At 38.2% G+C, this 22,276-nt stretch overlaps 2 protein-coding genes across 2 annotated transcripts in view; one reads left to right on the top strand and one right to left on the bottom strand.

Moving 5' to 3' along the window:
* Positions 1–2,958: 2,958 nt before the first annotated feature.
* On the top strand, positions 2,959–5,348 carry PDCD5 (programmed cell death 5; the record flags this gene model as incomplete). Its single annotated transcript, XM_079541423.1, has 6 exons — positions 2,959–3,024; positions 3,302–3,342; positions 4,031–4,092; positions 4,507–4,598; positions 4,823–4,894; positions 5,301–5,348. The coding sequence occupies 6 exons, from the start codon at positions 2,959–2,961 to the stop codon at positions 5,346–5,348; spliced, it is 381 nt and encodes a 126-aa protein (XP_079397549.1).
* A 4,181-nt stretch (positions 5,349–9,529) lies between these two features.
* ANKRD27 (ankyrin repeat domain 27) overlaps positions 9,530–22,276 on the bottom strand; it is a gene marked incomplete at both ends in the record, with an annotated part of 30,684 nt that continues 17,937 nt past the window's right edge. The window contains 10 exons of the mRNA XM_079541477.1: positions 9,530–9,805; positions 11,090–11,161; positions 11,532–11,604; positions 12,325–12,400; positions 13,725–13,833; positions 14,654–14,815; positions 15,389–15,508; positions 15,858–16,055; positions 17,347–17,469; positions 20,751–20,795. Coding sequence (XP_079397603.1) covers positions 9,530–9,805; positions 11,090–11,161; positions 11,532–11,604; positions 12,325–12,400; positions 13,725–13,833; positions 14,654–14,815; positions 15,389–15,508; positions 15,858–16,055; positions 17,347–17,469; positions 20,751–20,795 — 1,254 coding nt within the window. The remainder of the gene's footprint in view (positions 9,806–11,089; positions 11,162–11,531; positions 11,605–12,324; positions 12,401–13,724; positions 13,834–14,653; positions 14,816–15,388; positions 15,509–15,857; positions 16,056–17,346; positions 17,470–20,750; positions 20,796–22,276) is intronic.

Genomic DNA, 22,276 nt, shown 5'->3' with positions numbered 1-22,276 from the left:
CAACGCGGGCTCCTCGAGCGCCCGGCTCAGCGGGACACAAAGGCACGGGGCTGTTCCGATGCGAGTGAACGTGCTGTGTACGTTGTCGCTGTTTGTAACAACATTTGTAGCTCTTTTCTTAACTGTGAGTGTGATGACCTTTTCCCATCTAATTTTGCGAAGTGAACCTCTAACGATGGAAAACTGAGGACATTTTCAGTATCTTTCAGTACTTTATAACGATTAATTTCCAGATTATTTCAGCCACCTGGGAGAATCTTTCCGTTAAGCAGTGTTCTGCACACGAGTCATAAGGTTAGAATAAATGGTTTAGTTATAATAACCTGCAGAAACGGATGTACTTCTTACAGAGCCAGGAGCATCTGAGTAACCCGTGACCGAGTTAGAGGAGCCGTACACACATAAAAATGTAAAATCTGAGGTGTGCTGCAGTCAGACAAACCAGTTCTCACTGAACAGTGCACTCAGTGCATTGCTTCCCCTGGCTGGTGCCTTATTACTGAATTAATTACATTGATAACTTTGGTAAACAGCTCAAAGATCTTTAAAGGAAAGCTCACCAAAAAAAAAAAAAAAAAAAAAAAGAAAAGAAAAGAAAAGTTTTCATATGATAGCTTTTCTATTAGTCAGAACTTTACATGACTGATGTGGGCGAGTTTCTCAGCACCCTGCCTAAAGGGCTGCTCAGGTATGTGCTGCTCCAGGGTCTGCAGTTCAGGAAAGCATATTGCACACTGCTGCCCTATCGGGGCTGAGGGCCCCAGCAGCTGCTGACTGAGCGAGACACGGTGCAGCACCTCCACAGAAAGCACTGAGATATGAGAGGAAGCACGGAGATTGCTGCCTCCATTGTAATGGTTTTGGCTGCTTTACGAACAAGTCACCCTCGAGCCTTACAGAGGAAGGGAAATCTGTCCCTTGCAATCCCTAGGAATATAAGATACATATTTTTCATTACTCTGAGATATTTTGCATTGCATTTTGTGCAGAGAAGAAAAAGGCAAAAAAAAAGGGCATCCCAGTTTCACCTTTCCCATCTCTCCTGATCTAATAGCATTTTGTTCAGTCTGGCTTCCATTTGCTTCTTCTCCTCTTTCTCTCTTTTAATCTCCATGTATGAAACAGCAGCTGGAAGCAGTAATGGAAAGTGAGTTAAAGTGGGTTAACTTAAACCAGTGCCATCTTCTGTTCCACAGGCTTTTAATTAAATGAATTATCAGAACTAATGTTGTTTCATACCTGTGGAAGTAGATTTGCTTCCATAAGCTAGGGCAGAAAATAATTAATTGGAATACAATGAATAGTTCCACTACCAATGAAAAAGAACACAGATCTTGTTCAGTGCATGTATCTGTGTCATTTCCAAAGTGTAGCACCAACTACCAACATCTTAGCTTTGATAGTAAAGAAAGCTTATGTGCTATAATGCAGAGTTTCAGCTGCCTCATGTGGGCACAAATACGTTATCCAGAAAGTGAAAAATAACATGAGGGACATTTGGCAAAAAAAAACAACTGCAGTCATGCTTTACAGTCATGGAAAAAAAAAAAGAAAAGAAAAAAAAAGGCTGATGTAAAACAAAGAAACATCACAGCATAATGAGCAATAAAATGGCATGAATGGCTTCAGTCATGTCAACAGAACTATCGGCACTTCTGTAGTGGAGCAAATTCGTGAGTGACTATGCGTCACTCTAAACTATGCATACATTCTCTATGTGAAATAGATATCCTACATATTATATGGATATGTACACAGGATTTTCCCGTGCTGGAAGCCAGGCATGAGCTCAGGCACCTTACAGATGTTGGGCTGAGCCCTGCTCAGTTCCTGCAGATCTCCTGGGGCACTGCGTTGACTTCACAGGCTTCAGTAGCAAATCACCACCTATATAACAAAAGAAAAGGTTTGCGTCAAACCTTTCTGCAGATCTGATGGCCCCACATGGGTTACATTCCTCCAAAACATTTGCTGCTTATTGTTTAAGGAAGATCAGAGTTGGAGAGAAAAAAAAAAAAAAAAAAAAGATGTCTCTTGGAAGAAAGGTAATGAATAATGCTTTTCTTTTTCTCTCATTCCTGCCTTCTACGGTGTGAGGTCTCCTCGCATCCCTGACTCACACCCACACCATTCAGTTTCCAGGCCCATTCTCCTGGATTCTCCTGCATGCAGAAACCAGCACCCTGACATGGCACAGTGCTTCTCAAAACTGTTTTTGTTGATTTAGGGCCCACTACTGAGGCTCCTGTTCACACTGCTGCACTGTAGGTCTTCCTCACTACAATTTTAATTCCGTTTAGCAATGAGCAAGCAAGGATTTCATCAAGGAGGAATTCTGGTGCACCTCCCAGCCAGAAGCACCGCACAGCCTGCAGTGCTGCCGTACCTGCAGGTCTGCGCTTGGAACTCCTCGAGGAAGGGGAGTGTTTTGTTTGTCAGCTTTATTCACGCGTGCCGTTCTGTTACTGCTATGACATCGTTTTTAAGGATAGCCACGAAGTTACTGTGAGCATCACTGAAAGAAACATTAATGATCGAGATTGAAACCTTACGGAAAAAAATACGGACTTTTCCAGAGCCCTCTAGTGTCTGAAACCGAAGGCGCAGAACTGCTGAGAACTGCTCTCAAAATTCACGCCTTCAGATTTTTATGTCTTTCTTAGAAGTGAAAATCTCCCGCAACGCAGCCGGACGGCGCACATCAACGCCCCGCCCGCGAGGCCGGCCCTCAGCACGACGCCCCGGCCCCGACACGAGCCGCACGGCCGTTCCGTGGGACTCGCGCGCCCTCTGCTGGCGGCACGGGGTAAAGCAGCAGGCGCGAGGCATCCCCGGCAGCCCGCGTTGCGGAGCCCGGCTCCTCGCGTCTCGACGACGCGCCGAGCCCCGCCCCGCCGCCGTCGGTCGGACCGCGCCGGCGCGTGCGCGGTGCGGCGGCTCCGTGACCGTTCCTCAGCCATGGCGGACGAGGAGCTGGCGGCGCTTCGGCAGCAGCGCCTGGCCGAGCTGCAGGCCAAGCACGGGGTAAGGCGCGGGGCCTCGCACGAGCGTTGGGAAGCGTCATCGCCTGTGTGCAGCGGGAGGCTTGGCGGCGCCCGGGGCGACCTGCGGGCGGGGCCGGACTGGCGGAGCTGCGGTACGGAGGCGGCTCGGCCTGGTTGCTGCCGGGGCAGCGATGCTCGGGATGGAGCCCCGCAGCCGGTTTGGGTCGCGTTAATCTCTAGTAAAATATTTAACCTTCCTGTCCTCTCAGTGACGTTTTTGGATTATTACAGTTTTTTATTCTCGTCTCGTTCTTTAGGATACTTCTGCTGATCCGTCGCAACAGGAGGCAAAGCAGAGGTACCGATGGCAACTGCTGACTGTCACCAGAGTCTCGTCTTATCGTCTTCAACCCTCCTTTCTTTTTAATATTAAGTTTCTCAGCTGAGCTTCAGGTGTTGAAAGAAATCATCAGTAAAGACACTGAAACGTGAAAGATTTAAGTACAAGGGGGAAAAAAAACAACAACCAAAGTAGAAAATGGAAAAAAATAAGTAGAGACTTTTGAAGGAAGTTGGGGTGAGAGGTTAGGGCTTGTATTAACTGAAACACACAAACCAAAACTCCCAGGATACGAAGACTTACTGAAAACTGCTAAATACATAATGAAGTTTAGTTGTGTCCTGCAGGTGTATGGACTTGGTGCCTGATCAAACACACACTGCTTTTGGAAATAAATGGAACTGATCACAGAATCGTGACAGCAGCTAGCGTGGTTTGGTTTTTCTGGCAAGATGTAATGAATAAATAAATGTAGTAAGGTCTCCTTACATCTCCTTACTACTCTAGATGTTGTCACCTAATGTAGTAGTTTACTGCTGGTGTGTACAGCTGCCCAAGGCAGAAATGCAACAGAAGAAATCACACATAAGTGTAGGGTTCTTTTCAGTTATACAAATGGAAACTCTTCTGTAAAGTTGCTTGTTTTTATGCACATTGTTTCAGGTGTTTGAAATCTCCCTTTTAATGTATCTGATCTCCATTACAGGGAAGCGGAAATAAGAAATACAATTTTAGCTCAAGTTCTTGATCAAGCAGCTCGTGCCAGATGTAAGTATCCAAGAAGCTTTTAAATCAAGAATTCTCACCTCTCACATCGAGAACATACATGCCTGTATAGAGGCCACACTGAAAAAAATTGCTGAGGGAAAAACTAGTCAAGCTTTTCAACTGGTGATATGAGTGAGGGGAGTGGTCAACTGACATCTGAAAGATGATTAATCCAGTTCTTCCATGAGTTAATAGTAAGAACTGTAGTGAGTCAATGTTAGTTAATCTAATAAAGAACAAATATTTAAAAGTAAGAAATGCAGCTTTTTCTTTCACCTTTGTCAAAATCCCTTCTTCAGTTTATTCCATCATCCTGGCACAAAGAGGACAGTTTCCTACTTTACTATCTAAAAAGTGACTGAAGATATTCAAAGTGTGTTTAAAACAAACTGAACAGAGTCTTCTTTGTTGCAGTAAGCAATTTGGCACTTGTGAAACCAGACAAAGCAAAAGCAGTAGAGAATTATCTTATACAGATGGCAAGATTTGGACAGCTACCTGGAAAGGTGAGTTATGTCTTGCTTTTTTTTCCCCTATATTTTCTTGCATATATTCATTTTCAAACTTAACTCCCTCAAAAATATTTAATGTTGTTAATATTCATAGAATTAAATAACTGAAAAGGGCACTTAGGAACACTTCTAACTACTATGGTATAATTCACCAGTCAGACACCTTTCACAAAGGAAAATGCGTTTCATTTGTTTGATACTAAGCTTCTACTTTCTAGGTATCAGAACAAGGTTTGATAGAAATACTTGAAAAAGTGAGTCAGCAAACAGAAAAGAAAACAACAGTAAAGGTAAGTTTTGTTTCCTAAATATAGTTTATTATTATTTTTATAATTGATTATATATGCATGTAATGTAATATAGTTACAAGCTCAAGCAGGAAAGCTGCATGTAGTGCACTATTTCAGTTCAGCACAGAACTTTCCTTTGTATTTACCATCACTTCTCCCACCCACACTAATAAATAAGCATTGGGTTACATCCTTAGGAATAGTCTAATTTGCAGCTGTTATCACTGGGATAGCAGTGTTGTGCTGAGACAGACCTGTGCTTTTGATCTCTCCCATTTTGCCAGGTGGGGACTGGAAGGTTGCGATGGGGTGAAACGTCTGCTTCCCAGTAATAGATTGTCAGATGGGTGGAGTTGGAAAGGCTTTTTCTGTGTTGGATTAAGTGTGACCTTGTATTTCATTTTAGTTCAACAGAAGGAAAGTACTGGATTCAGATGAAGAGGATGATTATTAAATACTACTGTAAGACTTCCAAATGAATGGCTTGGACAAAGGCAACAGTTACCAGGCAGAATGCAAAGTCTGAACATGTTTACGTTTCTTTACTTCTTTTTAAAATATATATAAATATGTATAAAGGCCAACAAATGAACTTGTCTTGTAAAATACACCTGAGAAGGGGATTTTATAACTTAAATTTTTGTAGTATAAGTGGCCTGAGCAATGTGGAGTTCTCCACTGCTTGAGTAGCATGAAAATTGTTGCCCCTTACTCAGTGTGTAAGCTATGCTTTCAGCACCTGTGCACCCTTAACCTGCTGCTATTGGAGATACGGTAACAGGAGAACTTCAGTGTAAAGCTGGGAACAGCCACTCTCTGCAGGAGTTTAAAGGACTTACCTCCACAGTCTAAGTCACAAAAGTGTTGGAAGCAAGGTTTCCTGAGCCCCTGAAGGAAGCCTCTCAGCAGCTCACAGACTCTCAGCTCTTTACTCGAAATTTGTAAATTCAAATTAAAGCATCAAAGTAGCCATTATTTGTGTTTGGATTGGGGGCAGTCTCTATTATAAAGAAATTGTTACCATCATACAATTGAAGTGTTCTCCTACAAAACAATCAGGCTGTCTCAAAAAAATAGTTAAAATTAACTGTGTAATTGTAATCCAGCACTGTTCAGACATTTGGCATCGTACATTCTTAAAGCTACCTCCATTTTTATCAAATAGCTGGAGAGTTTCTTAAAAAAAAAAAAAAAAAAAAGTCAGTTTTCCTAAATTTCTGCAACTCCTGCATGCATAAAGTAAAACTTGTGCTGTACATTTATTCAAAAACATTGTGCTGATAAGCACTCTACAACCACAAAGCCCTCTTCTGACATAATTTAACATAAACATGTATGATCCTAACTGCAGTGGTTTTTGGAACAGAATAAAACTGTTTAAAGTGAGCACTAGTAAGCGTGTTATTCCTGTGCAAAAAGCATGCCTTTAGCATGGCTGTTCTGTAGACCTGGGGAGAATTTCTAGTACTCCCTTCAAATCTTATCTGAGTTTAGACTTCAATCATCATGTCTTAGAAAATTAGTATATTTCTTTAATGATAAGCTTGGTCAAGCACATCAGAGGAATCTTTCACTTACCTAAATCATTTGTTAGATGTTATTTGGAACTGGTCAGCATTTAAGTGCTTTGATACATAAAAATCCAAAATGCCTGGAAGTAAGCTTTGTCCTAGACTGAATGCTGAAGTAAAAGTGAAGCATGGTTTGGTCACTTAAGTAGGTTTGGGTTCAACAGGACAACTGTTCAGATAGAACAACAACAGAAAACTCAAGTTAATTAAGCTACTTTTGGTTTTGGGGGTTTTTTGGGGGGGAAATTTTATAATTCATTCAAGAGGAAAGCGTTTTCCAAAGGCAAGCACTAGTATAACACTTGGCCAGTTCCTGTAAAATGAAGAGTGCTTTTCCTAATCAGCCCATCTCCTCGTATTGGTATAACTGTAGTTGTGCTTCATGTTCTACACTTGTGCACAGTCTCAGTAGCACCTGGCACTACCCACAGCCATAACAGCAGCAAATAGATACGCCAATATGTGGCACTTCAGGGCATCGCTGTTCCTACATCTGTGCTTAGTGATGTGTGCTTAGTGACTGCTTAATTGTGGACTATTTCTCTGCTGTGTATAGCTGCTTACAAAAAGCCAGTTTAAGATCATAGAATCATTTGAGTTGGAAGGGATCTTTAAAGGTCATCTAGTCCAACTCCCCTGGTGACTAGAACTTCCAGCCTTGCTGAGGTAGTGCAGGACGTCTCTGTACAGCAGGGAGATGTCTACTTGTCCATCAAACAGACTAAATTTTAAAAGTGAAATTAACCAAATAATTACATAGTCATTTGTATCAAGATGTTGCAGCTCTTTCACTGCTCGCATAGAATACAATGGAACACTTTACGCTTCAAATAGAACAGTAGTGAACAATTTGTTTTCCATAACCTGTTGCAGTCAAAATTGGTTTTTAATAAAAAAACAAACTAAATGCAGAGTTCACATCTGCTGATATTTATTTCAAAGGTATTTAATAAACTCACTCAGAACTTGTTCCCACAGCTACTCAACTCTAATATTCTGCACTTACACGCTGTAGCATAGTAGCACCAGTATTAAAAAACTATGGAGCTGATTTTTCTCACTCAGACTGTCTAGAAATCTTATCATAATTAAGGTAAAACACATACTGTAATTAAGACATAAGCTAAATTCTCAGTATTTAGTTTGGAAATCAGATCTATGAAATTTTATTTCTATCTTTAACTTTACAGCGAATCTTTAGATATTTCAAGAACATGACAGGCAGGGATGAGCGACGTGCTCTAGGACAACCTTGCAGTGCTGCAGGAAGGAAAAAGACTAACTAGTTCATCTGTTCATCTCTCCACTTGCTCTTCTGGTTTGCTGTAGTTAAGATCAATCCCACCTTTTTTTAAATGAAGAAGGAACTTAAAAGTGAAAATGTTCAGTTTCACAGATAATTCTGTATTTAACATTTATATGCCTGAAATCCCAAACCACACAACCTACTAATAGCAATCTGTGAATGCAGAGCAGAAAAGGGAAGAAGCTCCTATTGAACGGGATTGTAAATTCCAACAGATCCCCTCAATTTACACAGATACAAGGTGAACTCTTCAATGTCTACAAAAACAAGTAAATCCACAAAAAGACGCAATGCTTTAAATAAGCACTCAAAGAAAACAGCATTTTCAAGAATTACTTTACTAGCTTTTTCTTTCCATCTTTTGGCACAAATCCAAGGCACATTAGAAAAGTCAGATAAACTCATAAATTATTAGAAAAATAAACACAAGATCCTCAACTCCAAATGTGCATTTGCAGCAAATTTTACCTCTTAGATTAAAAAGTTACTTGAAAAAATCACCAGCATGTCCTCCAGCTTTCTACTTTGCCAGGCAGTTTACTAATATTGCAATTAAAAGGAACAGAATTATTCATACAAATAAAATGAAAGCTGGATGTGGTGAGCCAAGGATAAAAAAATACTGCACTTAGGAACCTGGCTTGTGCTATGTACATGTTTTACTACCGTAACCAAAACAGTAGAAAACAAAATCCAAATCTAAGCAACCATCTCAGTTACTTGTGAGCTTTTGGTCTTCAGTGATCACCTCTGGGAATGATCTATTCCAACAAAAGCCAACTGATGTGAGGGGTACCTTTCAGAAATGGAAGTTCATGGAAGTTCACTTCTTTAAATAACAGTCTGGGTTCAGGCTCTCAAGCAGCGGTTTTGCCTGCAGATGTCGCCCAGGTTCAGAATCACGAATATTCGTGCACTTTTTGAATGGCTAGCTTTAGAGGAAGAAAAAAAACAAACCTTAAAACAATTTTGTGTGTCCTTACGCACTCTTGCTTCTGCGTATTTTTTAATCTGGCTGAACACTGAGTTTACACTTTAGCTTTGCAGGGGCTCTCTACTTCTCCCCACTGTCTTGACTCCTAAAAAGAAATTGATGTTGTAGATACAGAGGAGCATTACTAAGAAATTAGCAAAGATTAGTTCCCTTCATATTATTAGCATGTATATATGTCTAACATGGTGTCACAGATGGACTACTGTTTTCTCAGCTACTGAAATATACAGAAAAATTTATACTATAACAGTTTGTAATATTCGAATAAAAATAGATGTTTCAATTACCTCTGTCAATAAATAGCTTGTTATCCAATATATCTTTATGTATATATAAATATATATATATTTGTATATATTTATCCATTGTAGTGGTAAAAACCAAAAATGCAAAAATTATTCAAAGACTTTAAAAACAAAGTGGATGGCTGAAAAAATACAATACAGGGTTTGGTCTGGTTTACTGTTATATATGATTTTTAGTAAGTGCTACGTAGAACATGAAGGTAACTTTACTGCCTACATACGTCAGTACTTCCCTGTTTGTTAAGATCAGCAACGATCTGGCTCTGTAGTTACCTCCAAGACAGATTCAGTCTTCAAAAGTTCTGGGAACATTCTGTTTCTGCTGAAGAGTTATCCCTGTATTCTCTTCTGAAGGCATAGCTTGCAAGCGTCACCGAGTTCTTTGATATGCAGCAAAGGGATACTGAAATCCACACCACCTAATTCCAAAGCTTTTGACATCACATCTGCGCTTCTTTGTCAATGTTTGGAAAGCAAGTCATCACAGCAGTCTCTCGATTGTGAAATACTTGGACTTCCAGGGCTGGATAAACTATTATCACTGACACTCTCTGCTGAAAGCGGAACATTAACAGTGTGTCTCCGGTGCATTAATTTACTCCTACAAGGAGTTTCTACCATGTCATCATGTTTCATAAATTCGCCACTGCATTCTGCGTCAGTAATCTTAGCTTTGTTCTGGTCCAGTGTTTCAACAGATTTTAACTTGGTTTTATCAAAGCCTTTAATAGCTAACTGCGGGGAAGGAAAAATGGCATGTCAAAAGCATTGTCTGGTTTCTTCACCACAAACATGGATAATTAAAATAGTTTCGTGAATATAATTATCATATTAATGTCATGATATTGACACTGAGAACACAGTCGAGAATTAGGAATAGTGCACTTTGTAGGACATTTATCATCTTCAGTCTGAATATGTGAAAACAAGAAGAGGCCAACTTGCCACAGCAACTTATTAGTACCAGAACTGAAAAGACAATCAAGGCATTCTAAAACTTATTTTCCAATATGATCTTATCTCTTACAAACATCTTTTGTAGTGCAGGTCTTAAGTTATTGCAGCAGCTGTTTCTCATACCACTAAGAAATGTGTTGGCAGTTACAGAGACAGGCTCAACTAGACACTGCAGAATTAGGTCCAAAAGCCAAACTGCTACCAGATCTGTCAGGGGAGAGAGACCCCGTGCTCCTTCTTCAAGACTCTTGTTCAGTCACTCCAAGTACTCCTACCTTCCATTTCTATATCTGCCGGACTTTTCTTTTACAAAAAAGGTGGCTCTCCTTGATCACTGGCCACTTTGCCGATTTAAATATAAAAATTAGAAATAGATATTAAAAAAAAAAAAAAAAAAAAAAACGCCAAGCATACTAATGACAGATTTTCTGAGAAATCAATTAAGGGCAGAAAACAATTATAATACCCTTTTGCTGAAATAATGGCCAAAAATTGAAAAAGTTTCAGAAAGTGACTATGACCTGTAAATTTACAGAGCCATGACAGTCAAACATGGTGAATGTGCTATATATCATTGTCACATATTTTGTCAGTTGATGTATTTGCATGACATGCTCTCTTTGGTGATTTACAACTATAAAATCCAAATCCTGCATTTAATTAATGGAATATTATCATTAATGCTAGAAAGAATTAATAAAATATTACACTTCTGTGGCATTGATTTGGCATTCTCAATTCGCAAATACTAAATCTAACGAGATCCATGAAATGGAAGAGCATTTCATTTTGTAGATGAAGATGAGAGGCAGAGACCACATTTCAGAGGCTACATCAATCTAATAACAGACAGCTACTGAACTAACCTGGTAGAAAACTGCTTTCTTTTGAACAGGTTTGTTTTTCTCCTGACTTAGTATGCCAGAAAGGCTCAGCGAGATTTCCAGTAAGAGTCACAGCCAGTGCAAAGAAGGAAGAGGGAGTGCATGCTCTGGGGGTAGGGCAGCATCCAGCAGCTATACTGACTGAGGGTGCCACAGTATGCCCAACCACTGATGAACTGATACCATACAGCTGTGATACAGCTGACAACGCAACATCCATTTTGCTATCTCCCTTGCGAAAAGTCTCCACCTAGAAGCAGATTTATCAATTTACTGACAAATTTCTCTCCTGTGAATAGCACCTCTGCTTGGCAACATCTGTTCTCACAATATATACTTTTTCAAGCATATCCTAGATTTTGCTGGACAAGCAACAGAAAGACAAAAAAAATTAAGCCTGCAAGAAGAGGTTTAAGAAATTTAAAAGGAAGTATGAGACATTTAAGAGATGGACAGTAGATAGTACAATTAAGTCTGGACAAGGACGGAACATTAGCAATTTAGCAAGCACGTCAGAACCTTGGGAATTCGTTGACCACCACTGATAAAGAGATTTCTCTGTTACACATATCTATGTTAATAGCAGATATATATTATACAAGTAATGTGTTTCCTCTTACCTGGTGCAAGAACTGATAGTCAAAATTGGGGACGCTTTTATCTCTTGTTATTGTTCTCCGTAAATGTTTTGCTCTAAAATACAGTTTAAAGAAATTAAATTTGACGCTTTCATTTAGTCTTTTCACAAGTCTTGATGAAAAACCCTCTAGGTGGCACTATCTCAGCACACAAAGGCAACTCTCTGACAGTCACTTTTTCCACAAAAAGACAGCCTACTACTATCTCTTATATTTTAGAATCATAGAATCCTTTGAGTTGGAAGAGACCTCTGATGCCATCTGGTCCAACTCCCCTGCAGCAAACAGGGACACCACAGCTTGCCCAGGGCTTTATCCAGCCTTCCCTTGAAGGTCTGCAGGGATTGGGCATCATTTTATCACACAATGTAAACTGAAATTTGGAAGATAACAGCCAAAACCCAATGTCTGACTGAAGTATTAAGATATTTTTAAAACAGCCTGGCTCAGAAATTGCTGATTTATGGCATAGCAAGTACCAGTGCAAAAACTGTTGTAAATATGTTTGCCAGTACTACCTTCAGAAGCCAGCTTTTCCCTTCTGCTTCACATCACATCACTGGCATTCACCACCACCAAGTACGCCTAGAACATCTGTCTGGTGATATTAATGTTTATGCCTCTGTGGATTAACATCTACTGTTGTATCTATCTACTTAGTAATATCTGATGTGCAACAATGCTTGGCCCACTTTTGGGCGTTATTAAACAGTTACATGCTTTGTTTGCTTGTGGGAAACAATAAATGTACTTCCACGAGAGCATCTATGCTTACTTGTTAAATCTGTTAATTGATTGGACGAGTTGATGTCTGTTCATGGGATCATCAGCTTTCTCACATGGCTCGTTCACTAGGGTTTAAAAGAACAGGCAGCTGTAAGTACAACTTAGTCACAATGAAGAATTAAAAGTTCTGAATGAAAAGTGATATTTACTGACAGACGAAAAAGCTTGGCAGTAATAACTTGAATCAGTCACCATTTCTCTTTGGAAATTTTAAACCATTTTAAGTTGCAGGAGTAAGCACTGTTAATCAGATTAGCACGACTGGCCAAGATTCTGGAGAGACCATTTAATTCTGGACTTTGAGGCTCATCATTCCAATTTTTACAAATGTGTGTAACTAATGCTTTTCCACCTCTTCATTAATACTTCTTAGTTATGTCTTTTGCTGGTCTTTTAAAAGCTATTCCATGATATTTGAAATGATTGCATCAGTCTCTGGCAACAGCATATGGTGATAAATTTTATTTTAACAAAATATTTACATTCTTTCCTGAGGAAGCAGATGAGGTACTTTGAAAAGTCTAACTAAAACTCATGGATGCTGAAATGGGCACTTCTGCTTCTCCTTTTCCCTCTGTCCTGGCCATGCAGCCTCAACTGTCTTCTTTCCACAACTGGGGTGGCAGCAGGCCCTTTGCTATGCTGAGTTGTGCAGCTCAGCACAAAACTTGTTACTTGTTATACCCTATTTCCTCTGTTGGCGAACTGTATCAGCTGGGAAATCATCTGAAAAACTTCTGAGCCAGCATAAGGAAGCAGTGGATAAGGACAACAGAAGCAGAGGGAAGGAGTGATGAAGTGATGATGGGCCAGGAGTAACACCATTTCTTTTAAGTAGCAATAAGCTACATCAGCTCAGCTGTACCATCAAACTGTACCATGTGTCTCAATATATTTGTTTAGACTGTACTAAATGCTCCCACTTACAGAAAAGCATTCTTTTGCAAATCTTGCTTGCTGGCCTAGAAAATTATTTCTGTAGCTTTGATTTCTGTCCCATAATCTCAGAGACAGAACACACTGAAGTATCTGTCTTAGGGCAATATGGACGACAACCAGAGGTGATTTAATCCCTTCTTCTCTGCACTGAAATGGATGAAGTATTGCATGGTTAATTATATAATCTCAAATGTGCCTTTTTTTTTTTTTAACATGAAATGATTTAGTATGTAAAATTCCCTGCTATGCACCAAAGAAGTGAAAACTGAGTTTGTGAAAGATGTCATATATGTAATTAAAAGTCTGCTGAATTTAGTTATATTATTCTCAGTGTTTCCTGTAAAAAATATGAAAAACAGTAGGCTATACTTTAATTATATGTAGATCATATTGTCTCAGATTAATTCCTAAATCTCTTTTTATTCATAACAGTGGATAAAGGACATGTACCTTTTCTTCTTATCTTGATAGTAGCATGCTGCTCACATTCCTTTTCTTCCTCTGCTGATGCAGGTACACAGCTTGCTGCTGTTTCCAGCAACTTAATGATATTTGAATTCTTAATTTCAGAAGTTTCCGTTTTCATCAGTGTTGAAATAAAAATAAGGAAATAAAAGTACAATTTCAGAATTACAGTTCATGCAGGTGTGTTAGCTGCTGAAATGAATGTACACAAGAATACCTCTTTATAAATAAAGACTTCATATCAGCTTGACTCTGGACAAAGCCTGTGTTCCACAGGGTGCAATGTAACAAAATGCTTTTGCAGTCTTTGTCTACTATTTCAAATTATACCACTGATGGGTAAGTTCATTTATGATTAGATTGATAATATGTATACTGAAACTGATGCAGTACAGAATTTTGTGGCTGCTATTCTACACGTCAGAAGCTATTTAAGTACAATAAGATAGGAATCATTTAGAGAATAATTCCGTATAACCTAGTATTAATAAAATGAAAGTTGATGACGACAAGATAAAAGATATCAAAAAGCATGAAGGGCAAAACATGGTGGTAAAACAAGACTGCTAGCAGGGTAACTGATTAGAACAGGGTGTTTGTTCTCCTACAGCCTGCATTTCTTCTGCTCTTTCTGCCACTGTTCACATTTTCATACGTGTATGTGCTTTCACTCTTCCTAGGCTCATCCTTTTTGTCTAGGATTTTTATTTTAAAAGCACTACAGCTTTCACATATCACAAGTCATGGCACAATAAACAGGCATCTTAGTCTTACATCACATGTAACTTTTGAGTACAGACGTCTCGGCAATGAAGGGCCAAAAATGCTGCTGTGACAAGCAGTTACATTTGCTTTACATTACACCTATGGAACTTTAGGAAATCGAATGCTGGAAGCAAACTTTCTGCACTCACCGGCTCAGCACAGTCCGCAGGGGTACAGTTCCTTTCATTCTGTATGTGTGTCATCGCACCATTCTGAAGCAACAAGTCTACCAGGGCTTCATTCTTCCCTATCACAGCCTCATGCAGTGCTGTATTTCCTTTGGCATTAGAAAGGTTAACAGAAGCTCCATGCTGGACAGCAAAATAAAATCAGAGATAAGAAAAAGCAGCCTAAAATTGAGATAGCACATTATTATTGCGCTTCTCTCCCCTTTCATTTTCTATGTAGCAACGAGAACAAAGCAACAACAGCCTTGTAGCTGTATACAAAACCAAAAAGCATATGCTAGCAATCACCAGTTCAACAATAAGCCACCTGGTCATATTATTATTTCCTACTCTCTCATAGCCACAATTTCATAGAGAAACTCATTTCATTTTTTGTGTGTATCTTCTAGATAGGCCAAGTCTAAAGGAGACTTAAACTAAACAACAACACACAAAATGCTTAAAAAAAATAAAATTGATACAATCACAAGCAAGAAAATCTGCCAAGAGAAGTTCCTTAAAAGCAGTTAGCTGTATAATCGCAAAGTAACATTTATCTCATCAAAATCTGTGAAAAGAGGAAGAGGAAAAAACACTTTTTTTTTTCTGAGTAATTTTAATGGAGAAAAGCTTAAATAGTAATACTAATCTGAGTCCTAACCAAGCACCAGTAACACATAGAAGTGGTATTCTGAAGACTGTTTTCAGTGATCTTACCTGTAACAACAAGGCAGTAGTCTCATAGTGACCATTCAAGCATGCATAAATTAAAGGAGTATTTCCATATGCATCCTTTTTATTTTGTTTAGCATTATAATTCATTAGACATTCTACCACCTGTTGAAAGAAATAACTTTTCAATTTAAGATACTACCTAACCGCAATCATGCACATTTCTTTACATGCAAAAATCTGTAAATAGAGAATGAAAAAGGGATGCAAGGAAGCAAGAAGATTGAAGAAAACAAGTCTCAGTTTTGCCAAACAAATGACAATGAAAAGCACTAATTCTTAACATACTAGTTTCCATAATTTAGGCCACACAAACCAACTAACCATCACCTCAGCCTTAAGCATCATTAAATTAATTTTAACTGTTAACTGGTTTATCTTGTTGCTAATTTCACAGAAGAGTTTTTTGCTGGTGGCTCTGTGTTAAATAGCTTGCAATTAGAGGCTCCATTACCTGGGAGTGACCTTTCTGGCAGGCTAAATGAAGAGGCACTGCATGTTCTGCATTCTTGGCACTGATACTGGCTCCATGTTTCAACAAGAGAGATACGAGGTCAGAGTGTCCATGCAGTGCAGCCATATGCAATGGTGTAAAACCATCTTGATTTGATACATTTACACCAAGGCCATTAGCAGGGACCCTTGCAAATTTCTGTTGAGGAGTACACGAAACAAAATAATTAATTCTGTTCCTTTCTATTGACCAAAATGCAATCAAATACTTACTAAGTAAAACACCAAGCAGCTGGACAGACATTACAAGAACTTCAACTACAGAACCTCACTGAAGACTTTACAGCTGGTGAATCAGAGCACCTTCGCAGTATTTTTCAAGTTTTTTTCTCTTTTTCTTTCAGTATGATAGCTCTCTATATAGAAATTCCTGGCAAAGAGTTCACGTTATTAAAAAGGGACAAAAGGTGTGTAGGTTGAGATGGAAGTAAGGCCCAGTGCTTTTTATATAGCTGTTAGGATGCTGTTACATACAGACACTGGGTGTTAATACTTTATGAGCTACATTTCACAAATACTCATGGCCTGCAGACACTATGTACCTATTTTACTGCACTAGATAATACTGCTAGATAATACCTATAATAACTATTTTTTTTTTCCATGTGCAAGTATCATTGTTCCAGAGCACAGACTCCACGGGGAGTCAAGAAAACTACCTCAAAGGTGGCTTACACAGCAGTATTTGTTTTTACTCCTCTCACAAACTTCACGGGTGCTTAATGTTCACAGTGGTAGATCTTTCATCCTGCCTGTCCTCAGTGTTCTTTAAAAGGTATGCTTAACCAGATCAGTTAACAAATCACTTCTGCTTTTCATTAGGTAAGTAAATTCCAAAGCCAGTGCCATTCTTTCTCCAACACCAGTAGAACTTCACATTCTCCAGGTGTGGCACCTTTAACATATGGTCTCCGTATTCAGAAGTGCAAGGAAACAAGTTATCAAAGAACAAACCACAAACCCTACACAAAATAAGTGTAAGGTAGCAGTGAGGAATTTAGAAAAACATAAGCCATCTCACATCTTTGCTCTTTATGGATACTTTTACTTCAAAATAGCCAATGCAGTGAAAATTTATAATTTGGTTTATTCTCCAATGATTTATCCAGCGATGTACATCTTAAAAAGTAGCAATTCTTCTTGAAGGGCAAGTAATTGGCATTCTATTTCCAAGCAGCCTGAATCATTTCCTTACTAAAAAAAAAAAAAAAAAAAAAAAAAAGTGTATTTTAAAACCTCTGTACTCCATGATAAATAAGTCTTTGTACAATTTACTATCATCTGATGAGTTCTGTTGTGGTCTGTACATATTTAATTGCTTTTTGGACACAGATACAGAGGTGTTGGTCTATATGAATGCTATTTCCCTTGAGCTAGAAGCTGAATTACATGAACACAAATTATTCTATTTACAGAACGAATATTCCAACCTTTTGTGCTGGCCCACATTTTGAGCACTGGCATAATGGATGGCAGAATTCTGGTTTCAATGTACTGACTGCATCATCTTCATCTTCTAAGTCTTCTTCTGTCCATTCCAAGAGATAACGTACCTGGTAGAAAAAGCAAGTCCTCCTTTATAGATCCACATCCTAACAAATCTGCATATCTGCATTTATACAAGTACGATTTCACAAACACATACTTGTGAATATCACAGGAAGACTACATAGCTACCTCCTGCCATCACTTCCCCTGAGGCAAATGAAAACATCAAATGTTACTGTTGACAAAGCAGCTAGAAAATTCACCAAGTATAGCAGTGAAGTAAATTATAAATGACTTCCTGCTGCCTAATCAAGACTTCAATGTTCACCTCCGCTCAAACCTTCCAAATCCCTTTAGCTCAGATGATGATTAGACCAAGATTTGTGCCAGCTTGTGTCAACGTGAATTTTGTTTCATCTTTTCCTTTAACAAGCATAAGAAGTGACTAGGATAACAACATTTAATCAATATCCAAGCTTTGCAGGTGCACTGATTTTTCCTAGGTCTGTTACTTCCCAGAAGCTTGACAGTTTTACTTCCCCTCAGTGTATAATGCCTACTTTTTAAGAGAGAGCTTTTCAATGAAACTAGTCTTAGGATTCAGACCGTTCCTGAAGGCTTCGCATGCAGTGACACTTACTGCAAGTTAATTTTAAACTAAATTCTATGCAATAAAGCCATTGAAGAAATACATTTTTACACTGGAATCCATTCATCCAGTGTAAACTAAAGATATCTTAGAATAAGTGAAGGCTCCATTATTGCAGTAAATGACCATATAGAAAGTATAGCTTGTATACCTCCGTGCAAAAAGCTGCTACATAACTGAAACATATTAATCCTTTCTAGACAGATCTTCTACACTGTCCTCAAATACTTTTTTCTCACTAAAGACACAAAGGATTTACCAAAGTGAGCTGAACATCATTTTCAGAATGCAGAACTGTCATTGGGTCAGTTAATTAAAACAACTCTCACTGATTAACATAATTATCTCTAATTTAAAATATAATTGCTTTTGAAGTTTGCAGGTGCTATGATAATGACAAAAGTTGTGTTTTTTTGGCTTCCTGAAGAATCAGAGCATAATTATTATTTTTGTTACATCTTCCAGTTCCATGGCACTTTGTTTAATGCCTCCTCTTGCAAAGCTGAACTGGCTGTCAGAGGAGAAATCTACAACACTAATGACCCTTCTGATGCTTTCGTTCCTATGGAGACAGAACTCAGCCTGTCAGAACAAGATAAGAATTTTCAAATGACCCTTTTTTGAATAGATACTCAAGCTGTAGATGATATGCTGATATGCATGCATGCCATCCAGTTGAACAGTTCTCTTTCTAACAAAAAATTTTACATAAACTTGAATAATGTGGAAATAAGGCCATGAAAAATAAGGTGACTCTGTCATCTGAATGCATAAGTTAGATTTCTAAATGCTTCTCACTGACGAGGTCTCTTGATCATTGCTAGATATTTATTTTCTAGCAGATTATAACAATATATTTAATTTTCCTTAAGTATTTTATGATAGTTTAGATTTTGACAAAACCTGTGAAGAGTTAATTGTAATACACTCTTGTTTACTATTTGCTAAGGCCATAGAAAATATCACTGCCTGGTATATTGCTGCTTCTTGAAAGGCCTTAAGGGCTGACTTGGAAATAATTGCTAAGATTAAGCTATGCCATAAACTAGAACAATGACACTTACATTTCTTCCCCATGATCCTTTCCTCTATCTCCAGATAAATAAATTCCTTCTTATCATCAAACTGGGACAAAATACATGAGAGAATCAGTATTAACACTGTATGTATTTTGCACTGCACTTTATCACTTTATTACGACTGCGTGATTAGGATGTGAAACTCCCAAAATACATATCACCTAAATGATTGTTTCAGAATATGCCTCCTGAAGAGAAATCCTGCATTCTCACACAGGTTCATGCTTTTGTCCCGTGAAGTACAAAACAAATCAGAAACATAGAGCTTCATGTATGTTTTGAAAATATAAAACTTGTAAAGTTTTCTAAGCAACGCCTTCAAATTTTCAATGGAATGTCATTGGAAACATCTTATTTTTCAAACTTCTGGTCATAAATGGCCACAGCAACTCAAAAGAACATCAAAACAACAAGTATCCCAAGCTACAGGACACCAGCTCTGAATCTGATACTATTATAAACATCAACTCATCTACTGAAGAGAGATCTAGACTACAGAAAAGTTGTACGCTCCTAAGGTAACTCCTATTCTGTATTGACTGCTGTCACAAAAGGTTTCTCTAAGCATAAACTATAAATAAAAGCGTATCACAATAACCAAATAAGGACCCACTTTTCACTTACACTGCTTTACAATGCAAAACAAAGAGCAGACAACATTCAAACCATTAGATAGTGCAGAAATGCAGGCACGTAGCCATACCTGACTAGGCATGCATTTTTAAATAGCAGTATTTCATAAGGGACAAAATTATTTAAAGTGGCCAAAATAGAAAATAAAAGAGGATTCTAAAATATACAGAAATACAAGATGCTATTCGTGTAATGCCCCCAGAAGATTACCAAAGTCAGTATGTGCAAAAATCACACTATGAACCTAGGGAGTAGCAAGAGCACGAAAAACCATAAAAATTAAACACAAATAGCAACCTTGTATATGAGGAATATTGGGATAAATAAAGACGATTCCACTAATACTAAGGAAGCAGCAAAATTCCCTTCCAACTCCTTGGATTTTACTCGTTATCTGTTCTACCTCTTCCAGCACACTGGAGTGTAAAGCTCTGTTATGTACGCCATAGCTTGAGTACAGGGGGTTAATGGGATAACAGTGGTTTCCCGTGCACACGGATTCATTTTTCAAGGTCAATTTCAGCTCTTGGAAGTAATGAAAATTTCTTGTTCTTTTCAAAAACAGAATTCTGATGAAGATGACCCAGTAATAGCTCTATCAGGTGTGACAACTTTTTTTCCAAAATCATAATAGTGCCCCAATAAATATCATTAATGTAACGTAAACCTGCAATTAAAAGGAGTATATTTAATTAAACCAACAGCTCCCATTTAGTTGACACTATGTTATACTAACCAAATTCATTTCTTCACTGAACTGTCATGAAAATGTCAAAATAATAGCCCTCAAAGCACTGTAGGTAAAATAATTTGAGAACATCAAGTGAAAATTCTTGGTAGAAAACAAGCTCTACATGATTGTTTCTTGTTTCTGAAGGAAGATACTAAGTGAAGCATTCTTACCTTATTATTTACAAATAAATTCCTCAATTTGAATGAGGTAAATTGGAATTCAGTAACATTCAACAGCCATTTTAGGACTCACCATTTCCAGATCTCCATCAGCAACTGCTCTTAGGAGTTTTTCCACCTATGTATGAAGAAAATTCATTTGCTTTGTTAGTATTCAGCTGCGCATGGAAAATCCTGTCTCTCTTACCAACCCCTAAGCTAATGTAGATGGGTTAGTGCTGGCCATTTTATATTTGCTAATGAAGTTTTAAACAAAAAAACACCTTCCTTTAAATACAAATAAATACAAAAGCTATAAATTCACAATCATTTGGAGATCAATTAAAGATAAACAGTAGTTACCTAAATAGAACACAAGTTGTCCACAGATAGGGAAAACCATATAAGCTGCTACACATTACTACACTGCTTCAGCAGCAGTTGACCATACATTACTGGTGTGAATTTAAAACTAAAGAAAACCTTATGCAAGTGAAACTCCTGCCCTGATGAAAACTACTGCTGTCTGGGCTCTTGTCAACTTCAGCAAATTATTCCAGCACTGTGCCAACATCACTGAAGACACTGCTGTACGAACAAAGTTGTTTCAATTAAGTTCAATCTCAAGTTGAATATATCATGGAGTAACAGCTAGAGTTGCATTTCAATCTTTATCTAAATATGATAAAGACTGCTCATTACAGCTGCATCTCCACACATCTATAACAAATGCTCAGCATGCTGTACAAAAGGGTATAACTGATAGCAATAAAATACTTTCACCTCTCACTGTTCCAGAAAGCACGTTATCAGGAAAACTCCTTTTAGAAAGCATATATGACAGTATCACTCAAGGGAGGCACTATTATTCATGCAACAGAAATAAACTGACACTCCTTGAAAGTGCACAGCTTTACTTATGTTACTAATGGCAATAAACACATCAGTAACATTGAGCTTATGTTTCATCACTACAGTACTTTAAGTAGTCTTCACTTTTCTGAAAGGGTGGGGAAAAAAGGAATTGTGGACCTATTCTAAGTTGACTAGTATTAGATCTAGTTGATCTACTACATTCTGGGAAACAAATATTTATCAGAAAACTGTTAGCAAGATAGAAGTTTTTAATTTTTAAAAGGCATGAACATACATAAAATGTTTCTGATTAACTCTACATTTTGTGCAAGAACTATCAGCCCCCTTCCATAGCCTTTCTGGAAGGAGTTTTATTATTGTTTTATGGCAGGTTACAAATACAAGTAAAGTTAAGAATCTTTAAATTATGTTACATTTGGATAAACAGAATGGTAATGTCAGCCGAGACAGTGCTAACGGTGGATGAGGAGCAGTGAAAGACCGCAAGAACAGCAAGTGACTTTTAAGGATACTTCAGAATTCTCTGCAGCTATGTAAAGTAGGAAGGGAATCTCAGATGGAAGACAAGCAGGCTGTGAGTGCAATATTTGCTACAGCAAACATGGAAGAATGAAACTAAAAGGAAGTCATATTTCACTGGTCTGATCTCCTTCAGGGTTTTATCAGAACAGGACAAATGTTGTACAGACAAAAGAGGCTAGATAAAATCTTTCCATCCCTTTTTATTTCCTTTTAGGAAAGCTA

This window comes from Tetrao urogallus, assembly GCF_951394365.1.
Source record: "Tetrao urogallus genome assembly, chromosome: 12".
NCBI lineage: Eukaryota > Metazoa > Chordata > Aves > Galliformes > Phasianidae > Tetrao > Tetrao urogallus.
This window is presented reverse-complemented; position numbering and strand designations above follow the sequence as displayed.